The 24,293-nt window shown below is 39.6% G+C and overlaps 1 protein-coding gene across 2 annotated transcripts in view; it reads left to right on the forward strand.

Moving 5' to 3' along the window:
- Positions 1 to 24,293, forward strand: part of LOC138744785 (11-beta-hydroxysteroid dehydrogenase type 2-like) — an 88,107-nt gene that overhangs the window by 7,278 nt on the left and 56,536 nt on the right. For both annotated transcript variants that reach the window (XM_069901450.1, XM_069901449.1), the window contains exons 2-3: positions 5,409 to 5,621; positions 16,949 to 17,134. In XM_069901450.1, the coding sequence (XP_069757551.1) occupies positions 5,409 to 5,621; positions 16,949 to 17,134 (399 nt within the window). The remainder of the gene's footprint in view (positions 1 to 5,408; positions 5,622 to 16,948; positions 17,135 to 24,293) is intronic.

Raw genomic sequence — 24,293 nt, forward strand, 5'->3', positions numbered from 1 at the left:
ATCAAAAGTCTTACTAAATTCCAAATAGATCACATCAACCGCCCTACCTTCGTCCACTTTCCTTGTCATCTCTTCAAAAAACTCAACTAGATTTGTCAAACATGACTTGCTCTTCACAAACCCATGCTGGGTGCCCCTGATCAATCCCTGCGTATCCAGATATTTGTACATACTATCTTTAAGAATACCCTCCATAACTTTCCCCACCACCGAAGTCAAACTTCATCAAATTAGCAAGCACATTAAGCTCTTGCAAATGTACACTTCTCCCATTGTGTTACAATATCCTATCAAAAAGAGTGCATATGCTTGTAAAGGCTTTGTGACCTCTGATTTTATTGCTGACCAAAAAAGAATCTTGTCTATATGGGGCCCTTGCGATCTTGTGTTCATCTCCATAATGATAATGCAATAATTCTTTTGACCTTTTAAAACCTTGGTCTGGATCCATATATTGGCAACTTTTGACTAATTCCTTCACCAGGATACTGCTCCAGTTCTTGTGGCGATTTAGTATTACTTTCAACATGATGTTCAAAAGAATTCATGAATGTCTGATATTGTAATGGATCACCATTAAAAACTGGAATTTCCTTCTTAAGTTAACCATATGAACCTTGTTGCTGTGCTAATGTCGCAGAAATTTCATTTTGTTTTGGTATGTGATAATATATTGTCTTTTCCACCATGGCTTGCAACTGGTTGACTTGTTGTCAATGGAGCTGGCTGAACTTGAAGTGGTGCCATAAGTGTTGGACCTTGATATGTAAGTGATGGCATTGATGGTGTTCCTTGGTATAGCTGTGATGGCATTGGTGGAGATCCTTGACTTATCGCTGGTTCTTCAGCAACATGAAGAGATATCAATTGTTGAATATGATCAACTCGCATCGTTGAACCTGGTTGAAATGCTCTTCTTTCGGGAAGATTCATAAATTATGTGCTCGGAAGGGATTGAATGTCGCTAACCCTTTCTACTGGGTTAGTCATTGACATTCAAGCACTAGCTGCACCACCCGTGGCTCCTTGCTCAAGTATACCTGATTCTTGTGGCCGCGGTACCCATTGACCTGCTGGTGGCTCCTTGGGTACTTCACTTTGAGTGATAGATCTTGTAGAAAGAAGCCTGAGATAATGCTTTTACTCTGGCCATATTATATATATATAACAATATCATATATATAACAATTACAGCACGGAAACAGGCAATTTTGGCCCTTCTAGTCCGCACTGAACTAAGTCTTCTCCTCTAGTCCCACCTACCTGCATGCTGCCCATAACCCTCCATTCTCCTCCCATCCATATACCTATCCAATTTTTCCTTAAATGACAAAATTGACCCTGCCCCCACTACTTCTCCCAGAAGCTCATTCCACACAGCCACCACCCTCTCATAGCATGTTGTTCTTCAAGCTCTAGTCTTTTCTTTAATCTGTTCAATAATTTTTTTCATTCTTGCTGAATTTTCATTTCAGCTTCTTGCCTTAGTTGGTGATTCTTCATTTTGATGAATTAATAAAGCATACTGTAAAATAATAATGATATTCCAATTTAAACAAATAAATTATTAAGATGATTATTAAGATGATTAGAACAAATTAAGATGAATTCAAAGAAAAGTATTTTGAGAGCTTACATCTCCCTCCATGGTCCTCTGAAGACTGAACACAAGTTCCTTGTTTGCCTGGATATTACAACATATGACATCATAGTAACTATGGTAACACTACCAAAACAATTTATCCTTAATAGTAAAGTCATAAAATAACCTCAAATCATAAACCCAAGGTTTCAACCCCGTGGAAAAAGCCTATCTACATTTATTCTGTTTATCTCCCTCATAATTTCAAATCACCCCTCATTTTTCTGCACTGCAGGGAATAAAGTCCTAACCTATTTAATCCATCCCTGCAACTCAGTTCCTGAAGTCTCAGCATCATCCAAGTAAATCTTCTCTGCACTAGTTCTTTCCTGGAGCAAGGTGACTAAAACTGCACATAATATTCCAAATTGGGCCTCACCAATGTGTTACACATCTTTTCTCTAACATCCCAACTCCTATACTAAATACTTTGATTTATGAAGGCTAATATGCCACTTTCACTTTTGGTGTCTGTATTCCCAGATCCCTCTGTTCTACTGCACTCCTCAGTGCCCTACCATTTTATGTGTATGTCCTACCTTAGTTTGTTCTTCCAAAATACATTACCTCATACTTGATTGCATTAAATTCCATTTTTCATCCCGTTTTTACAGCTGGTCCAGATCCCTCTGCAAGCTTTGAAAAACTTTCTTGCTGTCCACAATGCCTCCAATTGATGTCATCTGCAAACTGCTGATCCAGTTTACTACATTATCATCCAGATCACTGATATAGATGACAAACATCAATGGTCCCAGCACTGATCGCTGAGGCACATCACTAGTCATAGGCTTCCAATCTGAGAAATAAACTTCAACAGCCACACTCTGCCTTCTCCTGTCCAGCCATTGTTGAATCCTGTTTACTACCTCACCATGATACCATGTGTCTGAATCTTCCTGACTAACCTCCCATGTGGGATCCAGTAGGGGTTAGAACCTCCTCTCCCCTCTCCAAACCTCTGGTACATTTACTGTTTAATCTTTGATCATTTAATTCTTACATAAAGAATTTTCCAAAATCAGCTAAACAAAGTAAGAAGGCATTATTCTGAATTATTCAGTGTACAGAAACTGTCAAATAAGTGTAGTCTGTCTAGGACACAGTAGCACAACTGATTTTCTAATTCTTCATTCCACCTGAGCTCTTGGAAGAACTTATTTTCACCTCTAGCCAAGAAAATCTTTAAGGTTGCAGGATGACACAATCCAAATGGATATCCATTTTCCCAAAGAATCTTTTTAACTGGGTTAAATTCTCTTCTTTTTAATAAATCTACACATATCAGGGTAAAATGAAACTTTATCCCTTTCATACTCAAGGCTCTTGTGCCTTCTGTCACCAGGGTCAAGATTTTTCTCTCTATCTTGACAGTGAAGCAACTTAATTAGCACAGGATGTGGCTTTTGATTTGGAAATGGATTTCCTCTATGGGCTCTGTGAGCTCGTTCAAAATTCTTGTCTACCAACACTTAAGAAATCCAGTTCATAAAAAAGCCAATTGGATCTTACTCCATTACTTCTTTAATACCCACAATTTTAATATTATTTCTACTGAAATTTTCCAGCATATCTACTCTCTGCTGGTTTTTGATGTTCCATAGTTAGAACAGTAGTGTCATCTTCCACTCTTGTCACTCTACCATCAACATGCTGCATTTCTTCCTGCATTTTCTTCATTTTCCTATCTAACTTTCTCTTAATTTTATTGACTATATCCAAAATTTTATTTCTTCTTTCACTCCCCTTTTCATTCCATGAAATTCTCTTAATAATAATTCAATATTGGTTATGGTTGTACTTTACGTTTACTTTTAAAAGTTTTAACTTCTTTCAATATCTCCTTTTGTTGCTGGTCTTCCTCTTCACTGCTAATCCCTTGTGAGCCCGACTCTTCTTCTGACGCTGTCGCTGAAGGCCTCGGCTTTTTGCACATGCGTGGTTCACTTCCGGGTTCTTCCCCGACGTCATCTCTCTGCCGCTACAGGAGAGTGATGTTGGCAGATGCACCCTCCACAGGTTCACTCATTCAGGGAGCAGCTCAAACACTAGCTCCCTGCTTCAAGCTTGCTGTAGGCCTCAGATCTCTTCTGGTCATCTCTTCACATCAGGCTCCAGGTAGGGCTGCAAGAGCTCTTTTCTTTCTTTGAAGACATTCTTAAAATGTTGTTTCAGTGTTTGAATATACTTCAAAAAATTTAATTAACTTAAAACATTACTTATTTTGTACTTTTTAAGATTAGTTTTACTAGGAAGGGTCAGGTTCCGATTGTAAAGGGTTCGTGTGGATCCCACAGGTTAAGAACCAGACCAAAGTTGGGGTACAAAGTACACATTTGTTTTGGGGATGCAAACATGACAACAGGGTCGAAATGCTAAATAAACCTATACACACATACACAATACGCAAGGGGTAATGAGGGAGAAACCGACAGAAACTGGGGAAATTACTTAAATACATAAAATCAACAGTCAGAATCAAGGTGATACTACATGCCCCCACCGGATATGGCTCCAAATACCTAACCTCAGGACTCACCGCTTCTCAGTGCAAAAGGTAATACTTGGTGCCACAAGAGGTCAAAAGAGGCAGAACAAAGAGGCACATGGCCCTTTATAGTTCTGCAGACAGTTTTGGGGGGCCAATCACTCAGGGCAGGCTGGACCCTGTTGGCTGCTGTGGCCAATGGCTCAGAGCCAAGTACAGGGGCTAAGCAGGGAACAGCCAAGGTGATTCACAGCCAATTGGATGAAGGTCAGGTTTGAATTCAGGCAGTATCCTAACCCTACAGCATCACATGACATTCCCCCTCAAATTGATTCTTTCTGGGGTTTTCTCCCCCATGTTTGGGCCTAGTTATTTATAACTAGCAGGATACCTGCCATTGCCTGGGAAATAAAACACTCAGTTGTTGACTGCATGGTTGAAACAAAATACCCAAAAAGCTTCATGGTAATTCTGCATAAACATTTTTTCAAACACAACATTTATATTCTTTGTAACAGAGATGAACAGTTCAGATGTCTGGAAGCATCAACAGTGAGGGGCGAGACTGATGTTCCTCTGCTGTCTCTCGCTTTCTCTTTTGTCTAATTCTACGGTCTTGTGAAGAGCTTCTGGCAATGATGCTTCACTTTTTTGGGCCCATATCTTACTGGTTTATGTACATTGATACACAGCACTGTAACTAATTGAGGTGTCCCTGATGCAAGTTCAATTTTTTTAAACTTTTGAACTTCATACGACCTTAAAGGTTAAATTCAATGTTGTCATGACATTCAGCATCAAATGTTACCTCTACTGAACCTCCTTGGTCACTTCAAGAATGCTCCATATCAATTTGCATGGAGAACATTCAAACAAACAAACATATATTCACAAATATATATTAGATATTCATGGTTTCCTTCTTCTGATTATTTGACAAAGATTCATTCATTCTGTACAGAGAGCCAACGCTCAGAGCCTTACATATTTCTAATATTGTCATTTTGGCCATTTTTTGTTGGACTTGTAGCAAGTGCAGTGAATTTGGTCTCCAATAAGAAGTTCTTGTGATGCTTTTCGATTGTGAGTATAAACGTTCATGGGACAGGCAAATGCTGCCTCTGGACTATTTATCGACAATAATAAATCGGTAAGCAGGTTATAACTAAAAGAACTAAGAAATTGTTTTAATTTGAAGCAAATGATAACTATTGTATCAGCAGTTGAATAATCATTTCCTTGATTGTATTCTTTAAAAAGTCCTTTTTTTTCATTGAGGTTGTGATTCGGGCTTTGGTCTTGCTTTGGCCAAGCGCCTGCATTCTCTTGGCTTCCATGTCTTTGCAATGGTGCTTCACGAAGAAGGCAATGGAGGAAAAGTGCTGAAGTCGTTCCATTCTGACCGACTCGTGGTAATTCAAATGGATGTTACAAATTGGGCCATGGTCCGGGAAGTTGAGAAAAAAATTGGAAAGCAGTTGGAAAACAAAGGTAGGTAAAGAATGTATCCTTCTGGAAATATTCACAACATTCATAACTCTGTGCCAATGGAATAAAGATTAATGTGTCTTTCTGAAGAACAACAATTGATCATTGCGAGAAATAATGCAATTGAACAATAGATAATAACCTTTGACCTGCATAAAATCACTTCACTGAACGTCATTGCCACATCCAAAATCTCCTCCTCCTTGTTTGGTGCACATCGAAAATCACATCAGGAATTTCACCCACCGGTGAGCACCATTCCCCCACCCCCACACTCAGCCCAGCCTAGGGTGCAAAGTAGTCTGGCACCAGCCCTAGGAGTGGAGCCGGAGGAAAAGAGATGTAGGTTTAGGGAACAGAAGAGATGAAGGGGGCAGGGCCCTAACGGAAACTGGAGAAATCGATGTTAAAGCCATCTGATTGGAGAGTCTATGGATGAATACGAGGAGTTGTTTCTCCAACTGGTCTCAGTTGGGCAGTGCAGAAGACTATGGACAGACATATTGGCATTGAAAAAGGTTGCCAATGGGAGATCAGCACTGTTAGAGCAAAAATGCTCAATGACGTGATCTCCCAGTCTACGTACAGTCCCTCCAATGTAGAGGAGACTACAACGGGAGCACTAGATGCAGTAGAAGACCCCTACAAGTGAAGTGATGTTTCACATGGAAGGACTGTTTTGGGCCCCAAATGGCCTTTGCTTCTGATGGAGGAGAAGCGCCAGGTTAAAGAGTGGACTGCGGGAGCGAGCGCCGCTCCTGAGACTGTGCACTTACGTCACTCCTGTGAGCCAGCACGGTGGGTGGTGGGGTTTTGCAGTATTGCTTTTGTAGCGCAGTCTATTTGAATAAAGGGTCAGTTACTGGTTCACTCAGCTCGGTGCCAACGTGTTCCTTTCTTTTTGCAGTCCCACCATACCACGCGCTACAACATTGCTTAGGAGACACTCAAATCATAAATAACACCTTAAACACTTGCACGAAATACATTTTACTCTTACAATACTGGACCCTAATTATTATGTCTAAAAAAAATCAAACATAGAACATAGTAGTATTTATTGGTTAAATTTTAAAAGAAAGTGAAAGTTAATCATCAAAACTTTCTGCTTCTTGTAAAAGACAGATTTTGGTAATTGGTCTGTTCAGAAAACCAGTTATAGTCTTGATCCCAACCTTGACATAAAAGTCCTCTTTGGTCCTGGATGGTATCAACAATCTTCCCCATCAACCAAGAATTTTGGGGTGCTGAATGGTCCATAATGATCACGATATCTCCAGCCCTGAAATTGGGCCTAATTTTAAACCATTTCTATCAAACTAGTAACAATGGAAGATACAGGCAGTTCCCGGGTTGAAACGTCCAATTTACGAACAATCCATAGTTATGAACCGACAAGCTGGCTGGAAGGAGAATGACGTGTTCTTCCGCTTTCCATTGACTCGCTGCCCTGTTGATCATCAGGCGGCTGGTGATGTGCATCCACTGTCAGGCTATGCTGCACATAGCCTGAGCAAAGCAGCGAATGGTGAAGAGACAGCGGCCTGGCAGAAGGGAGGGAAGGAGAAGAAGAAGCAGTGTGCACATCATGATGCCTCCAGTACCATCACGGCTCAGTGAAGGGCCTTCCACTTGGCCCTGCAAGATGGCCAACACATGGCCCTGCAAGATGGCTGCTGCTCAGCTCCGCAAAATGGCAACCCGGCTTTAAAGTGCAATTGCACTACCAAGTAGGGAGGGAGGGGGGAGCAAGGAGCTGGGCGCAAATTTCAGAATTTGAAATTGAAAGTACCTTTACTGTAGCCATTTCTCCATAATCTTCTCCTGTAAGTGTTAACTTTTAAACATGATATGTAGTTACTTTAATTATTGCATACAGTTCTGTACTGTATTATTATGTACTGCATTATTAAGTACTGTATTAGTATGTTTAAGATGCTTTAGTGTATTGGGAAATGTTTTAAATGCATATAAAAGTAAAATATATTCTATATACTAATATAAACATTTGACTAACTGACACTAAATAAGGACCATATGGTCCTGTTCCGACTTACATACAAATTCAAGTTAAAGACAAAACAAGGTAGTGAAACTCGTATTCAACCTGGGGATTGCCTGTATTCTTTCATCCATCTTTTCCACCTGCTTCTACCTGTGACATGCATCTTTGACTTCCTTCTGAAACTGCCCTGGTGGCAATGTAGTTGACCTTTAAGAATATTCATTCCCTTTCTTAGACGAAATTTCATCTACAAATCTCTTCCTCTAGCAAAAGCAGATTATCTCGAGCACATCATTAATAAATTAATCAGTTCTTTAAATATGAGAGCTCCTTTTGTTGAGTCTAAAGATCACCTATCTCTTTTTGAGGTAGATCTTTTTGATGGATGTTATCCTATTTTAATTGAGCAGGAACATCATTTGTTTGTTTGTTTGTTCTTTCTGCTATGATTCAGAAACCATCTTTTAAATCAGAGCATCCATGCTGTTGCCTTTTGCCAAATGATTCTAGGTTGAGAACTTGTGGATTAAGCAGGTAACTGAATCCATTTGTTCAGACATTATCTGACTAGCATTTGCAGTCTTACTCCTGATTTCAGGTTGTCTAGTAAAACTTTTAATTTATCAGGATTTTGAGGCCAGTCCTTTTGAGGCTGTTGTGGAGCACACAATAATCAAATTGACATGATGGAGTGATTAAACGGCTTTAATTACCAAAAACCTGAGCATTACTGATACATTACTTGGCCAGGTTCCAGGTACAGGAGCAAGAGGGGGAAAATCCGGGCATGCCAGCCTTTATTGGGAAATCTGGGAAGGAGCCAAGGGAGGAGTTAGGGAAGGTCAGGGAGGTTCAAACTGGCCAGTCCATACATCTATGCAAATACATTTCACCACAGCTGTAAAAGAAACAGAGGCCCGTTTACCCACATTTCTTTCTTCAATAAAGACTTGACTTTCAAACCTCAGGAAGCCAGATTGGCAGGATTGTTAACTGCGTTAACATATCTCCACTTTATTGGATGTGAGGCTTTATCAATTTCTGTGATTCTGTTAGCCACGAAAGTTCAAACCTTGTGGTTTTATTGTTGATGTATTTGAGCACAGAGGTGTTTTAAGTCCAAAATATGGAGTCTGTTAGTTTTAACTGCAACTCTCTTTTCAACATTGTGTTCATTCTTCTTGCAATGGTAGCAGCCATCAACTCCATTTGAGGGATAATGATGGAGCCAGTCTGGCCTTTCCCATCCGATCCTTGTTAACATGCAGTAACAGGTAACTAACAGTTCCACAACCGTCTTCACATGGATCACCAAAATGATGAAAATGAGCAGATGTCACAGTTCCAAAATTTGTGAGTTTGAAGTTCCTGTTAATTTTGAAGTCTTCCAGCTTATGAAGATCCTGAATCCAATACATCCTTTCTTGAACATGGATTCTGGTATCTCATCATCCCAACCAATCTTTTTCCTACACAAAACTTGTAGAATCTTCTTGGCAGTCAGAATATCTGGTGCCAATATTCCTAGAGGATCATATATCGAACTAACTGTTGATGGGATCCTTCAAAATGATTTTGAACTTAAAAACGTCACACTGAACATACCATTGTGCACCTAACACCCTCTCGACAGGAAGGTAGTCATGGTCTAAGTCCAAATTCTTCATTTCTTTTGTCCCCTCTCTTTCAGGTACAGCAGCCAATACCTGCTGACTGTTATTTGTCCAATTGGTAAGTAGAAAGCCCCCTTTGTCGCAGATCACTCTTAACTCATGATAAACAACTATTGCTTCCTTTACTGTAACTTCAGAAGTGAGACAGTCATCCACATCGAAGTTATTCCTGATGGTGCTTATAGCTTGAGAGCTAAATTGTTACATTTTGCCCTAAGGGCAAAATTCCCACAACTTGGTGATGAAGTCACTCCAAATAGATGCCCTGTCATTCTGATTCTACCATACTCCAACTGTTGTCTCCATCAGGTCACCAAAGGAATTGTAATAAGTCACGGTCTTTATTCGGTATTTTCATCTGATGGAACATTGCTTCAATGTCTGCAGTAATGATGACAGGTTCTTTAGTGAATCCAGTTAAGATTTCTATCAACATACTGGTCAAATCAGCTCCCACCCCCCACCCCCGAAAGGTTGTTCCACAATTAAACACCACACAAAGGTTTTTTCTTCTGAGGATGCAAAACCCCATGGTGTGGTAAGTATCTTTTTTTTGCCATCACCACATTCCAAGATATCTGGTACTTTCTCTGTATAACCTTTAAATATCACGTCAAACATGCATTTGATGTAGTTTGAATTAAAGGAATCTTCTTTTCAAATTCAGTGTATTTTGATTGACGATGTTTCTACTTTCAGGCATGCATATTTCCCTTTTCTTTAAAGCATAATCTAATGCAATAATGATCATTAACCATCTTCGCAGTTTTTGTCTCTGACTCCAAGAAATGCTGCTTTTCCTTTAAAGGTTCTTGGTCGTCCCTGGGGCACTCAGGAAAGTCATTCTTGAACTGCTGCTTCCACAGCTCATCAAGCTTCACAATTGATATCTTGTTAACACTTACAGCCAACTGATTTTTGAACCTCAATTCTTCCTCCTAATGGTCCATTAATCATCCAACCAAGCATAGTTTTGTCAGCATAAGGTTGGTCTTCCACTAACCTTATCATATCTAGTGATTCCAGAGCTTTTAGTACATCTAAACCAATCAGCAACTCAAGTTGATTCTGCCTAAATGAACATTTTTCAAATGCATCCATGGTTCAAGGTTGTTTTGATGTGCAATGCTTCCTTTAAGCACAGGCATAGTTTTCTGAGTTTGGAAAAATCATTACTAACCAGTCCAGCAATCTCTAGGCCCAAAACAACGTTGGTTTCAATGTATTTAACTTGATCTCTAGTTCTCAGTGGAAATTTTGACCTTCGTTCTTGAAGATTAGGCTTATCCATTAGTCCCACAGTGCAAAATGATGCTTTGCTACCTGGGTCGAGAAATGCTTAAGTATGCACTATTGCACTTCCTTTCTCGGCCTTGACTTGTACAGGTACTATTAAAAGTTTGCAGTTGTTCTCACTGGCCCCAGAAAGACCAATTGTCTGTAATGAGGCTTCAGCACTTTTCACCTGCTTCTTTTCTTGCTGTTTGTTCCTTTTCAGAATTTTTCTTTTCCTGGAAGATGTGTAGCATTTTTGGATGCTTAAGAATAGCTATGTAGCAGCTGAGTCATTTTTTGCAGTTTTTGTTGATGGGTCTTTTACACAGATAGCCAAAACCTACTCCATTTTCCTTCAAAAAAGTGATTTTTCTCACTATGCATCTTCTTTTCCATCTGTACACACTTTTCCAAATCTTGCTTATCATTATAGAACAAACATTTCTTCACAGCAGGCAAACTTTCATTTTCCTTAATTTCTTTATCTTGCAGTTTTGGTTGAGGGTATGATTTGGACCTCTCAACTTCTTTACTTACTGTCTGAGTGTCTTTAATATTTCCACACACTGGATCTGTAACAATGTCCACTTGCCCTTCAATGAGTTCCACCAAATCTGTAAAAGTAGCTGTCACATCGCATCTTTTCTGGTATTCGACAACTGAACTTGTCCATTGTTCTTCCATCCGGTAGGGTAATTTATTTAAAATGATTAGCATATTAGTAAATATGTTAACCTCTTGTAGATGGCCGATCTCCATCATGATGTTGCAACATTCTCTTAGAAAGCGCGTAAAAGCCTTTGTGTCATTTGGTTTTATTGATGACCATGAAAGAGCCTTTTGTACATAAGCTTCAGCAATTTTGTTTGTCAAAATGCTTCTTTAGTAAAAACTTAGCCTTTTTGAATCCTTTGTTTAGGGGCCATACGATGGCAACTCTTTATAAGCTCATGTGGTTGTTCGCTTGTGAACTGTTCCAAAATAATATAAACAATCTTCTTTGCTTTTCAATACGTATTCATAGTTTTTCATAAACACTTGGATTTGAAGTGGGTCACCATCAAAAACTGAAATCTTTCTTTTGGGCAGAGAAGAGAGAGACTGTAACTGAATTAACAATGCAGCCACTTCATTGTGCCTTCACATGCCTAGGAGCAAATGACTTTGTTCACCCGGATTTCTGTTACTTGTCGGGAGTGGGTAGTATTCTGCTATATAAGATGGCATTAGGCTCACATCGCTGTCCACTGGGGTCATTATTGGGGTTTGAGATTTGGCACCACTGTTTCTTAACCTGGATAGTTCAGGACTATGCAACTCTCATAGCCATGGCACTGGCTCAGCCTTGGTATTAAATATTTTCATTTTCTGTTGCCATCCTCAAAACACTGGTGTTTATGATTACCTAGAAATGACTAGGATGAAAAAAACACCTAAGTTTTCAGATGTCACAAAGATTGGAGGGGTTGAGGACCACGTAGAAGGCTATCAAGGAATATAACAGGATGTAGATCTAGTTACAGAATTGGGAAGAGAAATGGCAGATGGAGTTTAATCCAGATAAGTGTGAGAGAGAGGAATGGGTTCTATGTTTTATTCATTTGAAAACTCTGCCCTCTGGATTTTGCTATCCTTTCCATGGGAAAATATTTTGACTATCCATTTAACCTTCTCTGTTTATAGACTCAGAGAATTTTGCAGCATAGAAACAGGCCTTTTGGCCCACCTTATCCATACAGTCCATGATGCATAACTATGTTAACCCTATTTGCCTGTTATTGGCTTGTATCCCCCTAAATCTTTCCTCTCTTTGTACCGGCACAAATGTCTTTTAAATATTATGCTGTGCGGTTGCTCCAGAAAAATAATCGGAGGTCAATCCACAGGACCGTAAGAGTGACAGAGGGATCACTGGAGTCTTTCCCACCCACCCCCACAAACCCCCACCCCCATTGACGTTTTCTACCAGGATTGTTGTCTGAAAAGGCATACAAAATCAATGAGGACCCCTTCCACCCTGGACACAGCTTCTTTCAGCTGCTCCTATTGGGGAAGAGATGCAGGAGTATCAGAGCCAGCACCTCCAGGCTGAGGAACAGCTTCTTTCACGGGCAGTGACAATGCTGAACGACCAAAGGATCTGCTCATACTAACCATCTGAGACTCTCATTTGAACAAAGCAACATCTATTTATTTATTTGTTTGTTTTTATAGATACTTGCCCTGTATATGTATTATTTGTCTGTATGTGTGCTATGTCTGGTTGTGTGTCTGCATGTTTTTGTACCAAGAACCAAAGAACACTTTCATCTGATGGTACTTGCACTAACATTTGACAATAAACTTGATAAATGATCAATAACCTTTGGGTACCTTATTAAGAAACTACTCGCTCACCCTTTTAGAGATTCAGAATTGTTTGTCTCCCTTTAGTTCATGCCATTAACATTTGATATTCTTCTGAAAATGCTGAAGGAAGCCTACTTTCATGGTATGAGGCATATTTTAAAACCATTGTGGTTACTTTTAGGATTCTGAATTTAATTCAAAGGAAAGTTAACTTCCAAGAATCACAGTTAATTTCTAGCTTGTTAATAGCATTTGGATTTTAAAAAAAATTATAAGAGTGGGCCTCATTGGCACATTATCCATAAGTTTACAAGTCCTGAGAGAGTAGAGTTATGATGCACAAATGATTGATATATTTTTGATAGGCAACTTCAGAACCAGCTGTCTGGCAGTGTGACCTGTGAGCTGTTGTAAAATCAAAGATTGAAAGTTTGAAAACCACTGTTTTAATCGTACCTAATTGACCTATTATTTGCACGGTTTCAACTCCAAAGGAAATGGGCCAAAGTCAATTTTTCTCAAGTGAAATATTTCAGTAACCTTTGGGTCTAGAGCAGTGGTTCTCAGCCTTCCCTTTCCATTTACAGACCACCTTAAGCAATCCTTTATTAATCACAGAGCACCGATGGCATAGGGAATACTTCAAGTGAAATGTGAGTGGAAAGGAAAAGGTTGAGAACCCCTCCTCTAAACATATATACCTCATGGGTCCTTCACTCTCATTACTATTCCCAGACACCTCTAATAGGAAAACTCCATAAACAATATCTGACTGTATATTTTACATTTTACCAAGTGATTCTACCTATATCTATAAATACAAATGTATAGCTTTTATAAATTTTTAATTTAGACATGCAGCACAGGAACAGGTCCTTTCGACCCACAACCCCATGCTGCCCAATTACACTCAATTGACCTACACCCCCAGTATGTTTCGAATGGTGGGAGGAAACTGGAGTGCCCAGGAACACCCACGCAGACACTGGGAGAACGTACAAACTCCTTACAGACAGCGTGGGATTCGAACTCCGGTCACGATCACTGTAAAGGCATTGTGCTAACTGCTACAGTAACCATGCCTTTTGAGTTCTTTTATTCTATGTTTACATCCCTATGAAAATCTAAAAAAAACTTTAGAAGAACAATAATGTTTTTCACTCCTCTATTACACAAGGATCCATAGTTGACAAAACAGGTGAGGTACCTAGTTAAGAAGAAGAAAGAAGCATACATAAGGTTTAGAAAGCAAAAGACAGGAAGGGCTCATGAGAATTGTATGGTATTGAGGAAGAAACTAAGGAAGGACTTGGGACAGCAAGAAGAGGGCACTAGGATAAGAATAATCATAAAGTGTTCTATGCATGGCTGAAGAACACAATTAAATACTATACATTTGTAAGTGTATAGATATAGGTAGAATCGGGATATAGACAGGATGCAGAGTTGGGTGGAAAAGTGGGAGATGGAGTTCAATCCAGATAAGTCTGAGATGATGCATTTTGCATGGTCAGACCTGAAAGCGGAGTCCATGGTTATTGGATGTGAGGTAGGGAAGCTTTGTGGAGGCTTATGTTGACCCAACATCGTGAGCCAAAGGGTCTGTACTGTGCTGGAATGTTCTCTGGGTAGTGATAGAGTGCTACCACCAGGAGGAGTTGGAGATGGAGTCCGTAGCATCTGGGGAATCCTATTGCACCTTGGGTAGATTCAAGATGAATGCCTCCACATGAGGTCTGGCATGTGTATGTTCTGTTTCTTCATGCTGTTTGCTTAGTTAATAAATTTAGATCAGTGGTTTTCAAACTGCCCCACTAAACTCATATTCCACCTTAAGCAATCCCTATGTCGTAAATGCTCTGTGATTAGTAAGGGATTGCTTAAGGTGGTATGTGAGTGGGAAGGGAAGATTGAGAATCACTGCTCTAGACCCAATTGTTACTGAAATATTTTGCTTGAGAAAAAATATTATTGGCCCATTTCCTTTGGAGTTATGAAACTGTGCACATAACGAGTCAATTAGGTATGATTAAAACAATGATTCTCAACCTTTTTGTTTCCATTCATATACCACCTTAAGCAATCCTGTACTAATCACAGAGCACTTATGGCATAGGGATGCTTAAGGTGAAATGTGTGTTTGGGGGGCAGTTTGAAAACCACTGATCTAGATGTTTTTAAAAAACCCTAGTTTCTTTATTATAATAAAAGGAACATCACATAGTACCAGGAGTGGAAGAAATAGCCAAGATTGGAAGGAACAGCCAAGTTGTGCTGTGCACAGGAGTGAGAGAAGAAACAAAAAGTATGTATAGTGAGTATAGTAATATCAGCAGTGAAAATATGTAAAGTTTAAAAGTTCCTAACACTGTAAAATGGACTGGAAATATTGACCAAGTGGAAGCTGTTTAAGCAAAGATTTGTGCTTTACCTACAAGCTTTTGGAATCAATAGCAAACTGGATTCATGAAGATTGCACTGCTATTTACTGTAGCAGGACCTCAAGCACTTGAGGTTTTCAACACATTTGTTTTTGCTGAGGCAGACCAGAGCAAATTTGACAAGGTTTTTGAGATGTTTGATGAACACTGTTCACCAAAGAAAAATGAAACCTTCAAGAGGTAAGTGTTTCATTCACTCATGCAGCTGCAGGGAGAGAGCTTTGGTACTTCTGTTACAGAGCAAGAACATACAATTATGGATCGCTGCAAGATTAAATGATCCGTGATCAAATTGTTTTCGGAATTAATGATATGAAAGTGAGAGAGAGGTTGCTGTGAGAGGCAGTTTACTTAGCTGGAGCTGTGAAGATATGTCACATCAGTGAATGAGCTGTGAAGATATGCCACACCAGTGAATTAGCTCTGTAGCACGTGAAAAAATTTGGTTATACATGCCGACACATGCACCTGGAGATCCAACTCAAACACCTGTGTTAACAAGATCCACAAGAGTTATCAAACCACCCGACAGACTGAAAAAGAACTGCACACTTAAAAGTTTATGCTGCAGCTGTTCATGTTACGTTTGTGTTGAACTTTAAATAAAAAGAATACTGTTTAAATGTGTCATGTTTGATTAAACATCTCAAGGAAAGGGAATGTAGTGATAGAGTGCTACCACCAGGAGGAGTCAGAGAGGGGTGTATAGCATCTGGGGAATGTTGCATCTTGAATAGATTCAAGATGGATGCCTCCACATGAGTTTGGCATGTTTATGTACTGTTTCTTTGAGCTGTTTGCTTCATTAATAAATCTAGATGTTTTAAAAAGAACCCAAGTTTTTTTATTGTAATAAAAGAAACATCACACTATGTATTCTGAATTTTATTTTATTTGTTGAAAATTCATAACTGAACATTGTTTTCACTAATTTTTCTTTCCTGTTTTCACACACTATTATTTTTTCCTTTCACTATTTTTAGTTTTCCAATCCCTTGTTTCCCAGGGATGGACTGCAGTAGGAAAATAATTATCCTTATCTTGTTTAATAGTAGCTGGTAATTTGGCTAAAACCGATCATCCAAGCTTCCCTTGAGGTGAGCATTGCTGAGGATTTCACGGGATTCCTGTGTTTTCACGTGACTGCCACCTTGGGACCCCAACATTAATCTTAGTGCCTTACTCATTCCAACCCAAATATCTCAATATTATTAAGAAGCAGGTTACTAATGCATTTAAGTTCACTTAAAAATAAGATAACATACATTTAACATTGAACCACAGGAGCTAATGTAAATGCAGCTGACTGAAGCTTGGTCAAACAGGATATTTTAAGGAGAATTGCAAAAGTGGTTTACCATGAGAAATTCCTGAGCTTAAGTTGTTGGTAGAGTGGTCAAAATTAGGATGGGCTTTCAAGAAGCCTGATACTTTGGAGAACTTTAGAGAAGGAGAAAATTACAGTGAAAGCAAATGCTATGATTACAGTCAAATGCTGTGTTCCAAATAAAACCAATTCTTATTCGTGCTTGAAGAATGGTAATAGAGGATTTTTTGTGGTCTAATTATTGCTTTCTCTTTCTGTAGGGCTCTATGCTTTAGTTAATAATGCTGGCATCCTACCCTGCATTGGTGATATAGAAATCATCCCGACAGATGCTTACAAGCAAAGCATGGAGGTCAATTTCTTTGGGACAGTTGAAGTTACGAAAACATTTTTACCTTGGATCCGTCGAGCGAAAGGGAGGATAGTTAATATTTCCAGTCCATCAGGTACGTTTTTACATAGTGATGGTACATTTATTAATTTGCAGAAAATTTCCAGGAAAACATCGTGAAAGCTCTGTTTGAGACAAAGAACAACTTAATCTTGTCGGAATAAATGACACAGTCAAGAAAACACTAAGTAAAGGTGTTGATTTTAAGCATAAGCCCCTAAAAAGTATTTTTACAATGTTCATCTCAGTCATTTTTTTAAAGCAGTGAAGACCCATGGAAACAAATTTCTTAAGGTAGCAGTAGTGAAAACTAGTTGGAGCAAAGTTTTAACCTCCAATGCAACTTGAGATTTTCTCTTGACGGTAAGGTTGCCTGCATGTTGTATTAAAATGTAATGCTCACAAGATGTTTTGAAATTACTGTACATCTTTGCTGATGTTGTATTTGGGTGAACATTCATTACAATAATGGTTGATTAACAGAAACTAGCAATTACACCTTATCTTTGAATGCCAGATCATCAGGATGTATTGATAATAATGGTGTTTTTGAATCAACTAACAAGATTTAGACATTGGGAACAATAATGTACATTAGTGGCAAATGGAACTTCTGATATATAAGCTTGCAACATGTTGAATTGAACTTCAGTTTGCAGATCTGTAGAAGTGATTTTTCCATAAACTGCACTCTGAACTACTTCTGTAAACAACCAATGTTGAAATACGTCAACATGCAAAAAGACCTTTTGTACTGAATAATACTGAACAGTTGTCTGAGTGGTTTGTGTGGAGCAAGAATAGCAATTCCATATGTAACTAATTTACAGATGATGTTTTCTTTTCTAATGTGAAATCTGAGGGTCTGTAAGTTTATTTATTCCAGATGTGGAAATGACTGAAATTACAGTCTTAATGGTATTCAAAATGACATTGAAATTAATTATTTCTAATGATCTTTCCCCTCAAATAGAAGTTGCAAATTTCATGGGATTGATGGGAATAATATTAAGGATAGCAATTATAAAAGGAAAATAACAAAACGACTTTCATGGGGGAAAATATAGTCCTTGAAATTCTTACAATGCTTACCAAAAACTTTAGTGACTGTGTGTCTTGAAAAATCACCGAAATGCTTTGAGTGCTGTGTATAAATGGTGCACTTGTGCACAGATGCACAGAGACAGATGCAGTGGATGCCGTGGCAGCCTATGAATGACACAGACTACTGATGCTTAAGAACTTCACATGGCATTTGAGGTTTTTTTCAGTATAACTTAATCTATCTAACCAGTCCAAACGATGTGAATCATCTTCTTTGGTACCCTTTAAGTTCTGTTATCCATTATGGTGAGATGCCATCAGGAACTACATCCAGTTGCCAGCCCAATTATTAAACCTTTGAATGCATATTTTGGGTAAGGTCAGATCTGTGATGCACAGCCTTGATTGTGGTTGGAATAACATTTTATAACTGGAGGTCTACATGCAAACTATGCATTGGTCTGCTGTAAACCATCTGTAAACCATGGTTTGGATGGTTGTTCATATGTTCATTTACTAATTGATGTGTAATTGTAATTTTGGTAAACATTGTAAGAATTTCTTGAACTATATTTTTCATAAAGTCCTAGAATGTCATATTGTTTATGAATTAATAGTCTGTTGTGGAGAATGTATTTAAAATTGTATATTTTGTAAATCTTGGAAAACCTAAACATTGAAAAAAGTTAAAACCTACAATTATAACTGGTAGTAGATTTATAATCCATTTTCCAAGTCTTCCTGCAATTCATCCATACAGATGGTCATGACAAACGGTAAAGGGGCTATAATCCCATATAATTCTGCCTGAAAATCTAATAAAAAAATGATACAGACACAATTCTATACTTGTGAGCACAAAAAGTGCAAAATTAAATCCAAACTCATCATTAAATTATATGTTTTTATTTCTATTCTTGTTGATATCTGTATTCATCATTCCAATAAATTTGAATTTCTATTTCCAGGCAAGCTTTGAGCTGAAGTCTTATAGAAAGTTAAAGCAACCAATGTTCCATCATTATGATTTATTGTAAAATCCTGTCATGAAAACAGAATTGTGCTAAGAATTTAGATTTAAATGATACAATAATGGTCAAGAACAATCTCTTTTTCCCCCAAAGCATTTGGCAAATAAAACACCGATTTTTGCAGAGAAAAATCTGGAGCCCAGATGTAATATTGCCCAGTCCAGTTGCATAGCCAGTTGGAATGCATTGCTGGTTTATTCTTAGATAATATAAGGTCCAGCCTCTCTGTCTATTATTTATTACACCTCTTGTTCAATATCCCCAAATGACTCTTATTCTGTTTCTCTGCCTTTCCTTGCTTTTTTTTTACCAACAAGGTCGGGTCAGATACAGCAATGAGCTCTCTGAACCCTTCTCCATTAACAATGGCGTGAAGCAAGGCTGTGTTCTCGCACCAACCCTCTTTTCAATCTTCTTCAGCATGATGCTGAACCAAGCCATGAAAGACCCCAACAATGAAGACGCTGTTTACATCCGGTACCGCACGGATGGCAGTCTCTTCAATCTGAGGCGCCTGCAAGCTCACACCAAGACACAAGAGAAACTTGTCCGTGAACTACTCTTTGCAGACGATGCCGCTTTAGTTGCCCATTCAGAGCCAGCTCTTCAGCGCTTGACGTCCTGCTTTGCGGAAACTGCCAAAATGTTTGGCCTGGAAGTCAGCCTGAAGAAAACTGAGGTCCTCCATCAGCCAGCTCCCCACCATGACTACCAGCCCCCCCACATCTCCATCGGGCACACAAAACTCAAAACGGTCAACCAGTTTACCTATCTCGGCTGCACCATTTCATCAGATGCAAGGATCGACAATGAGATAGACAACAGACTCGCCAAGGCAAATAGCGCCTTTGGAAGACTACACAAAAGAGTCTGGAAAAACAACCAACTGAAAAACCTCACAAAGATAAGTGTATACAGAGCCGTTGTCATACCCACACTCCTGTTCGGCTCCGAATCATGGGTCCTCTACCGGCACCACCTACGGCTCCTAGAACGCTTCCACCAGCGTTGTCTCCGCTCCATCCTCAACATCCATTGGAGCGCTTACATCCCTAACGTCGAAGTACTCGAGATGGCAGAGGTCGACAGCATCGAGTCCACGCTGCTGAAGATCCAGCTGCGCTGGATGGGTCACGTCTCCAGAATGGAGGACCATCGCCTTCCCAAGATCGTGTTATATGGCGAGCTCTCCACTGGCCACCGTGACAGAGGTGCACCAAAGAAAAGGTACAAGGACTGCCTAAAGAAATCTCTTGGTGCCTGCCACATTGACCACCGCCAGTGGGCTGATAACGCCTCAAACCGTGCATCTTGGCGCCTCACAGTTTGGCGGGCAGCAACCTCCTTTGAAGAAGACCGCAGAGCCCACCTCACTGACAAAAGGCAAAGGAGGAAAAACCCAACACCCAACCCCAACCAACCAATTTTCCCCTGCAACCGCTGCAATCGTGTCTGCCTGAACATATGGTAGTCTTTATTAGCCTTGTAACATTTTTTGATCCATGAATTTGAGACCTAATTATGACATTGATTTACCGAACTAAGGATACAATGAAAGGCAGAGTCACGTGATGCTGTGAAGCTGGAAAGGCGTGCCGATAGAGTTCCCACTTTAAAGCTTTTAAAACAAGGAAAAAAAATCGGTCCAAAAAAGAAACCAACTTACCCACACTGAGGCCACATGGACAGAAGAGCAGGAGGCAGGCGATTGAGGAGTGAGACCAGTCAGAAGTGCTGGAATCATCGAGTGAAAATTCACTTGACGCTGGTGACCTGCAGGCTCCTACGCTAATGGCGGGGTCCAGCACAGAAGGCAAGAAGGCAAAGCTTGCGATGTCGGGTTCGGCCGACCAAGATATTCCTGCAGCGGTGCGGTCGCTGGTGACCCAGATCAGAGGTCTAGAACATCGACTAGACACCGGCTAAAAGAAGTTTCAGAGGACCTGCAGGTTTTCAATCAGGACCCTGACAAATCAAGTCGGGACCCTGGAAGTCAAGATGGAGGATGCCCAGGACAGACAAGAAAAACTGGAGAACACAGCTGATGCATGGGTCATTGAGAAAAAGCAACTGATAGATAAGTTGGAATATTTGGAAAATTATTGTCGGCATAATAATATTAGACTTCTGGGTTTGAAAGAGGGGGAGGAAGGGAAGGACCCAATGGAGTTCTTCCAACAATGGATTCCTGAAGTGTTGGGGAGTGAATGATTCAGAGGCCTCCTATCCATAGAAAGGGCTCATCAAACATTCGGCTCCTGTGTCACCCCAAATCAATAACTGCGACTGGTTCTGATACGGTTCATTAGTAGCCGGGACCGGAAAAAGTGCTAAGGGCAGCCATGACCCAATAAAGGGAGACAGGAGAGCTGGTGGAAGTTCGGTGGTGGGGGGGAAGATTGATGTTCTTCCCTGACCTAAGCTCTGCGCTGCTAAAACAAAGAAAAGAGTTTGACCAGGTCAATAAAATACTGAGAGACAAAAAAGTTGAATATGCATTGCTATTCCTGGCAACCCTAAAAATCATGCTACTTGGAGGGGAGCTATGTGACGTGCACGGGAGTTACTGGAAAATGCGTGGGCCCACAAAACACAGATAAACGTTTTTCAGAGCCCTCTGAAGGAACTATGGACAGAATGCCTAAGTATCCACAAGATAATGGGGGCTCACTACAGCCACTACATTTCTACAATTATTGACTCATAAAAAAAACAATAAAAACAATTAAAACAATTATGGACATGGCTGGACAAAGTAACCAGTGTTTGACAAAATTTTGTAATGGTTGGATGGAATGGGGTACTGTATACTTTTACCTTTCCTTGTTTTTTTTTAAAAAAAATCTGTAAATAGGAAAAAAAGTGGGAGCTTGAGGCAGAAGAGATGGTGTAAGGCTGCACCACAGATTGACCAAGAAAAAAGATGGCACATGAGAAGACTCATAGTAGGAGGGGAAATGGCGCAGGAGTAAGGAGGAGAAGCGCCAAAGCAGAAGACAGGATTATTTTGACAGGGCTTTTTTTAACGTTTATTTTATTTTTCTAGTCTAGTTTATAGGGAGGGGGGTTTAAGATACTCTTACACCTATCTTGACTCTTTTTCTTTTTTTCTGATTGATGTGGACGTCGGCATGGAGAGACCATAAGCGATGGAAAGGCATGATGAGGGCACCACTGAAGAATATCAAATGAGGGTGCTGTGAAGGTGAAATGATAAGATATAGAAACACAAATGAATAAGACTATCAAATTTATCAGTATTAATGTGAATAGCTTGAACAACCCCATTAAAAAGGAAGAGTGTCCTGGCTCACCTCAAAAAGCTGAAAGCAGATATAATTTTTTTTACTGGAAACACATTTGACGAAAAATGGGACAGGTATTCTCCTCCTTCGGCTCCAAAGCTAGATGGGTAGCCATTTTAATACACAAAAGGGTTCCGATAGTGGTGAGGTTACAAACCCAGCCGGGATATTTGTAATGGTGCACTGCCAATTATATTCAGAACCATGGACACTACTAAACCTCTAAGCGCCAAACTTTGATGATGAGCAGTTTATGCAAAACACTTTCCTGAGGGTGGCAGAGGGTAAACAGAACACATTGATGGGTGGAGATCTAAATTTCTCTGGCCTTTATGAAAGAATTAAACTTAATAGACATAATGGAGACAGAGGAACTCATAGGCCAGGGACTTTTCCTTCTATTTGAAACTCCATAATTCCCACACCAGAATTGACTACTTTTTGGTGTCTGTCCGATTGAAGAGCAGAGGCCTTGAGTCGGAATACTTAGCGATGTATGATCTGATACTAGTCTTACTATCTCTACCAATAACAATGCCTGAAAAGCAGGCAAATCCATATAGATGGTGCTTTAATACTACATTGCTGAGAAATCCAGACTTCTCCTTTGTAAGAGGACAAATTGCCCTGTTCTCTGAAATGAACTGCCCCTCAATGGACAACAAATTTTTATTATGGGATACATTAAAGGCGTACCTAGGGTGGAAGATAATCTCATACACCAATAGTAATTAAAAAAAAAACACCTAAGGGAGCTAGAGACACTGGAACAGGAGATCACAAAGTTAAAAAAAATCAGAAACAAATGAGAAATATCAGGAATTGGAAAACAAGAAACTTAAATATAATACTCTGCAAACATACAGAGTGGAAAACACACTTTTGCGATTCAAGCAAAGATATTATGAATGAGGTGAAAAAGCACACAATATGTTGGTATGGCAACTGAGAGTAGAGGAAACTCTAAGGATGATTAATGCACTTCATTCCAGGCCAGATTTGATAAAACACAATCTAAGAGAAATTAATGATACCTTTAAAACTTATTATGAGAAATTATATAAATCTGAGGTGCCAAGAGATATGCATAAAAATGAGGAGTTCTTGATGAAGATTGAGCTGCCGAGACTGGCCCAAGAATTAGATGCCTCACTCTCTAAGGAGGAAATTGAACAGGTCTTGGGAACCTTACAAACAAATAAGTCTCCGGGAGAAGATAGCTTCCCACTGTTAATGAGGGCAGTGAGCCAGGCAGCAGGGATGTGAACTCTCTGAGTCTTTTTTAACAGCCATCGTTGTGGTGATACCCAAAAGAAAACAGGGTCCCAACAAAGCCATCCTCATACAGACCCATATCACTACTAAATACAGACTACAAAATAATAGCCAAGGCATTGGCCAACAGGTTAGGTCAATATCTCCCCAAATGATAGATCTGGACCAAGTGGACTTCTTCAGAAAAAGGCACTCCACTATTAACTTAAACAGACTGCTCAACATTATACATTTGGAACAAATAAAACAAGATTCAAGTAGAATAGTCTCACTGGATGCAGAAAATGCCTTTGATCAGCTAGAATGACATTTTTAAAGTTCTAGAAAAATTTGGAATGGGGAAAACATTTGTTAACTGGATAAAAACAGTGTATGATAAACCACGGGCAAAAGTCATCACAAATGGACAAACATCACCAACAATTCTCCTTAATAGATCTGTCACTCGGGCTGTTTGTCCTAGCAATTGAACCATTGGCAGAGGTTATTAGAAAAGACCCCTTGATAAAGGGATTCAAAGTGGGTCAATGTGAGCGCAAAATAAACTTAATGGCAGTTG

Source organism: Narcine bancroftii, chromosome 10 (assembly GCF_036971445.1).
Source record: "Narcine bancroftii isolate sNarBan1 chromosome 10, sNarBan1.hap1, whole genome shotgun sequence".
NCBI lineage: Eukaryota > Metazoa > Chordata > Chondrichthyes > Torpediniformes > Narcinidae > Narcine > Narcine bancroftii.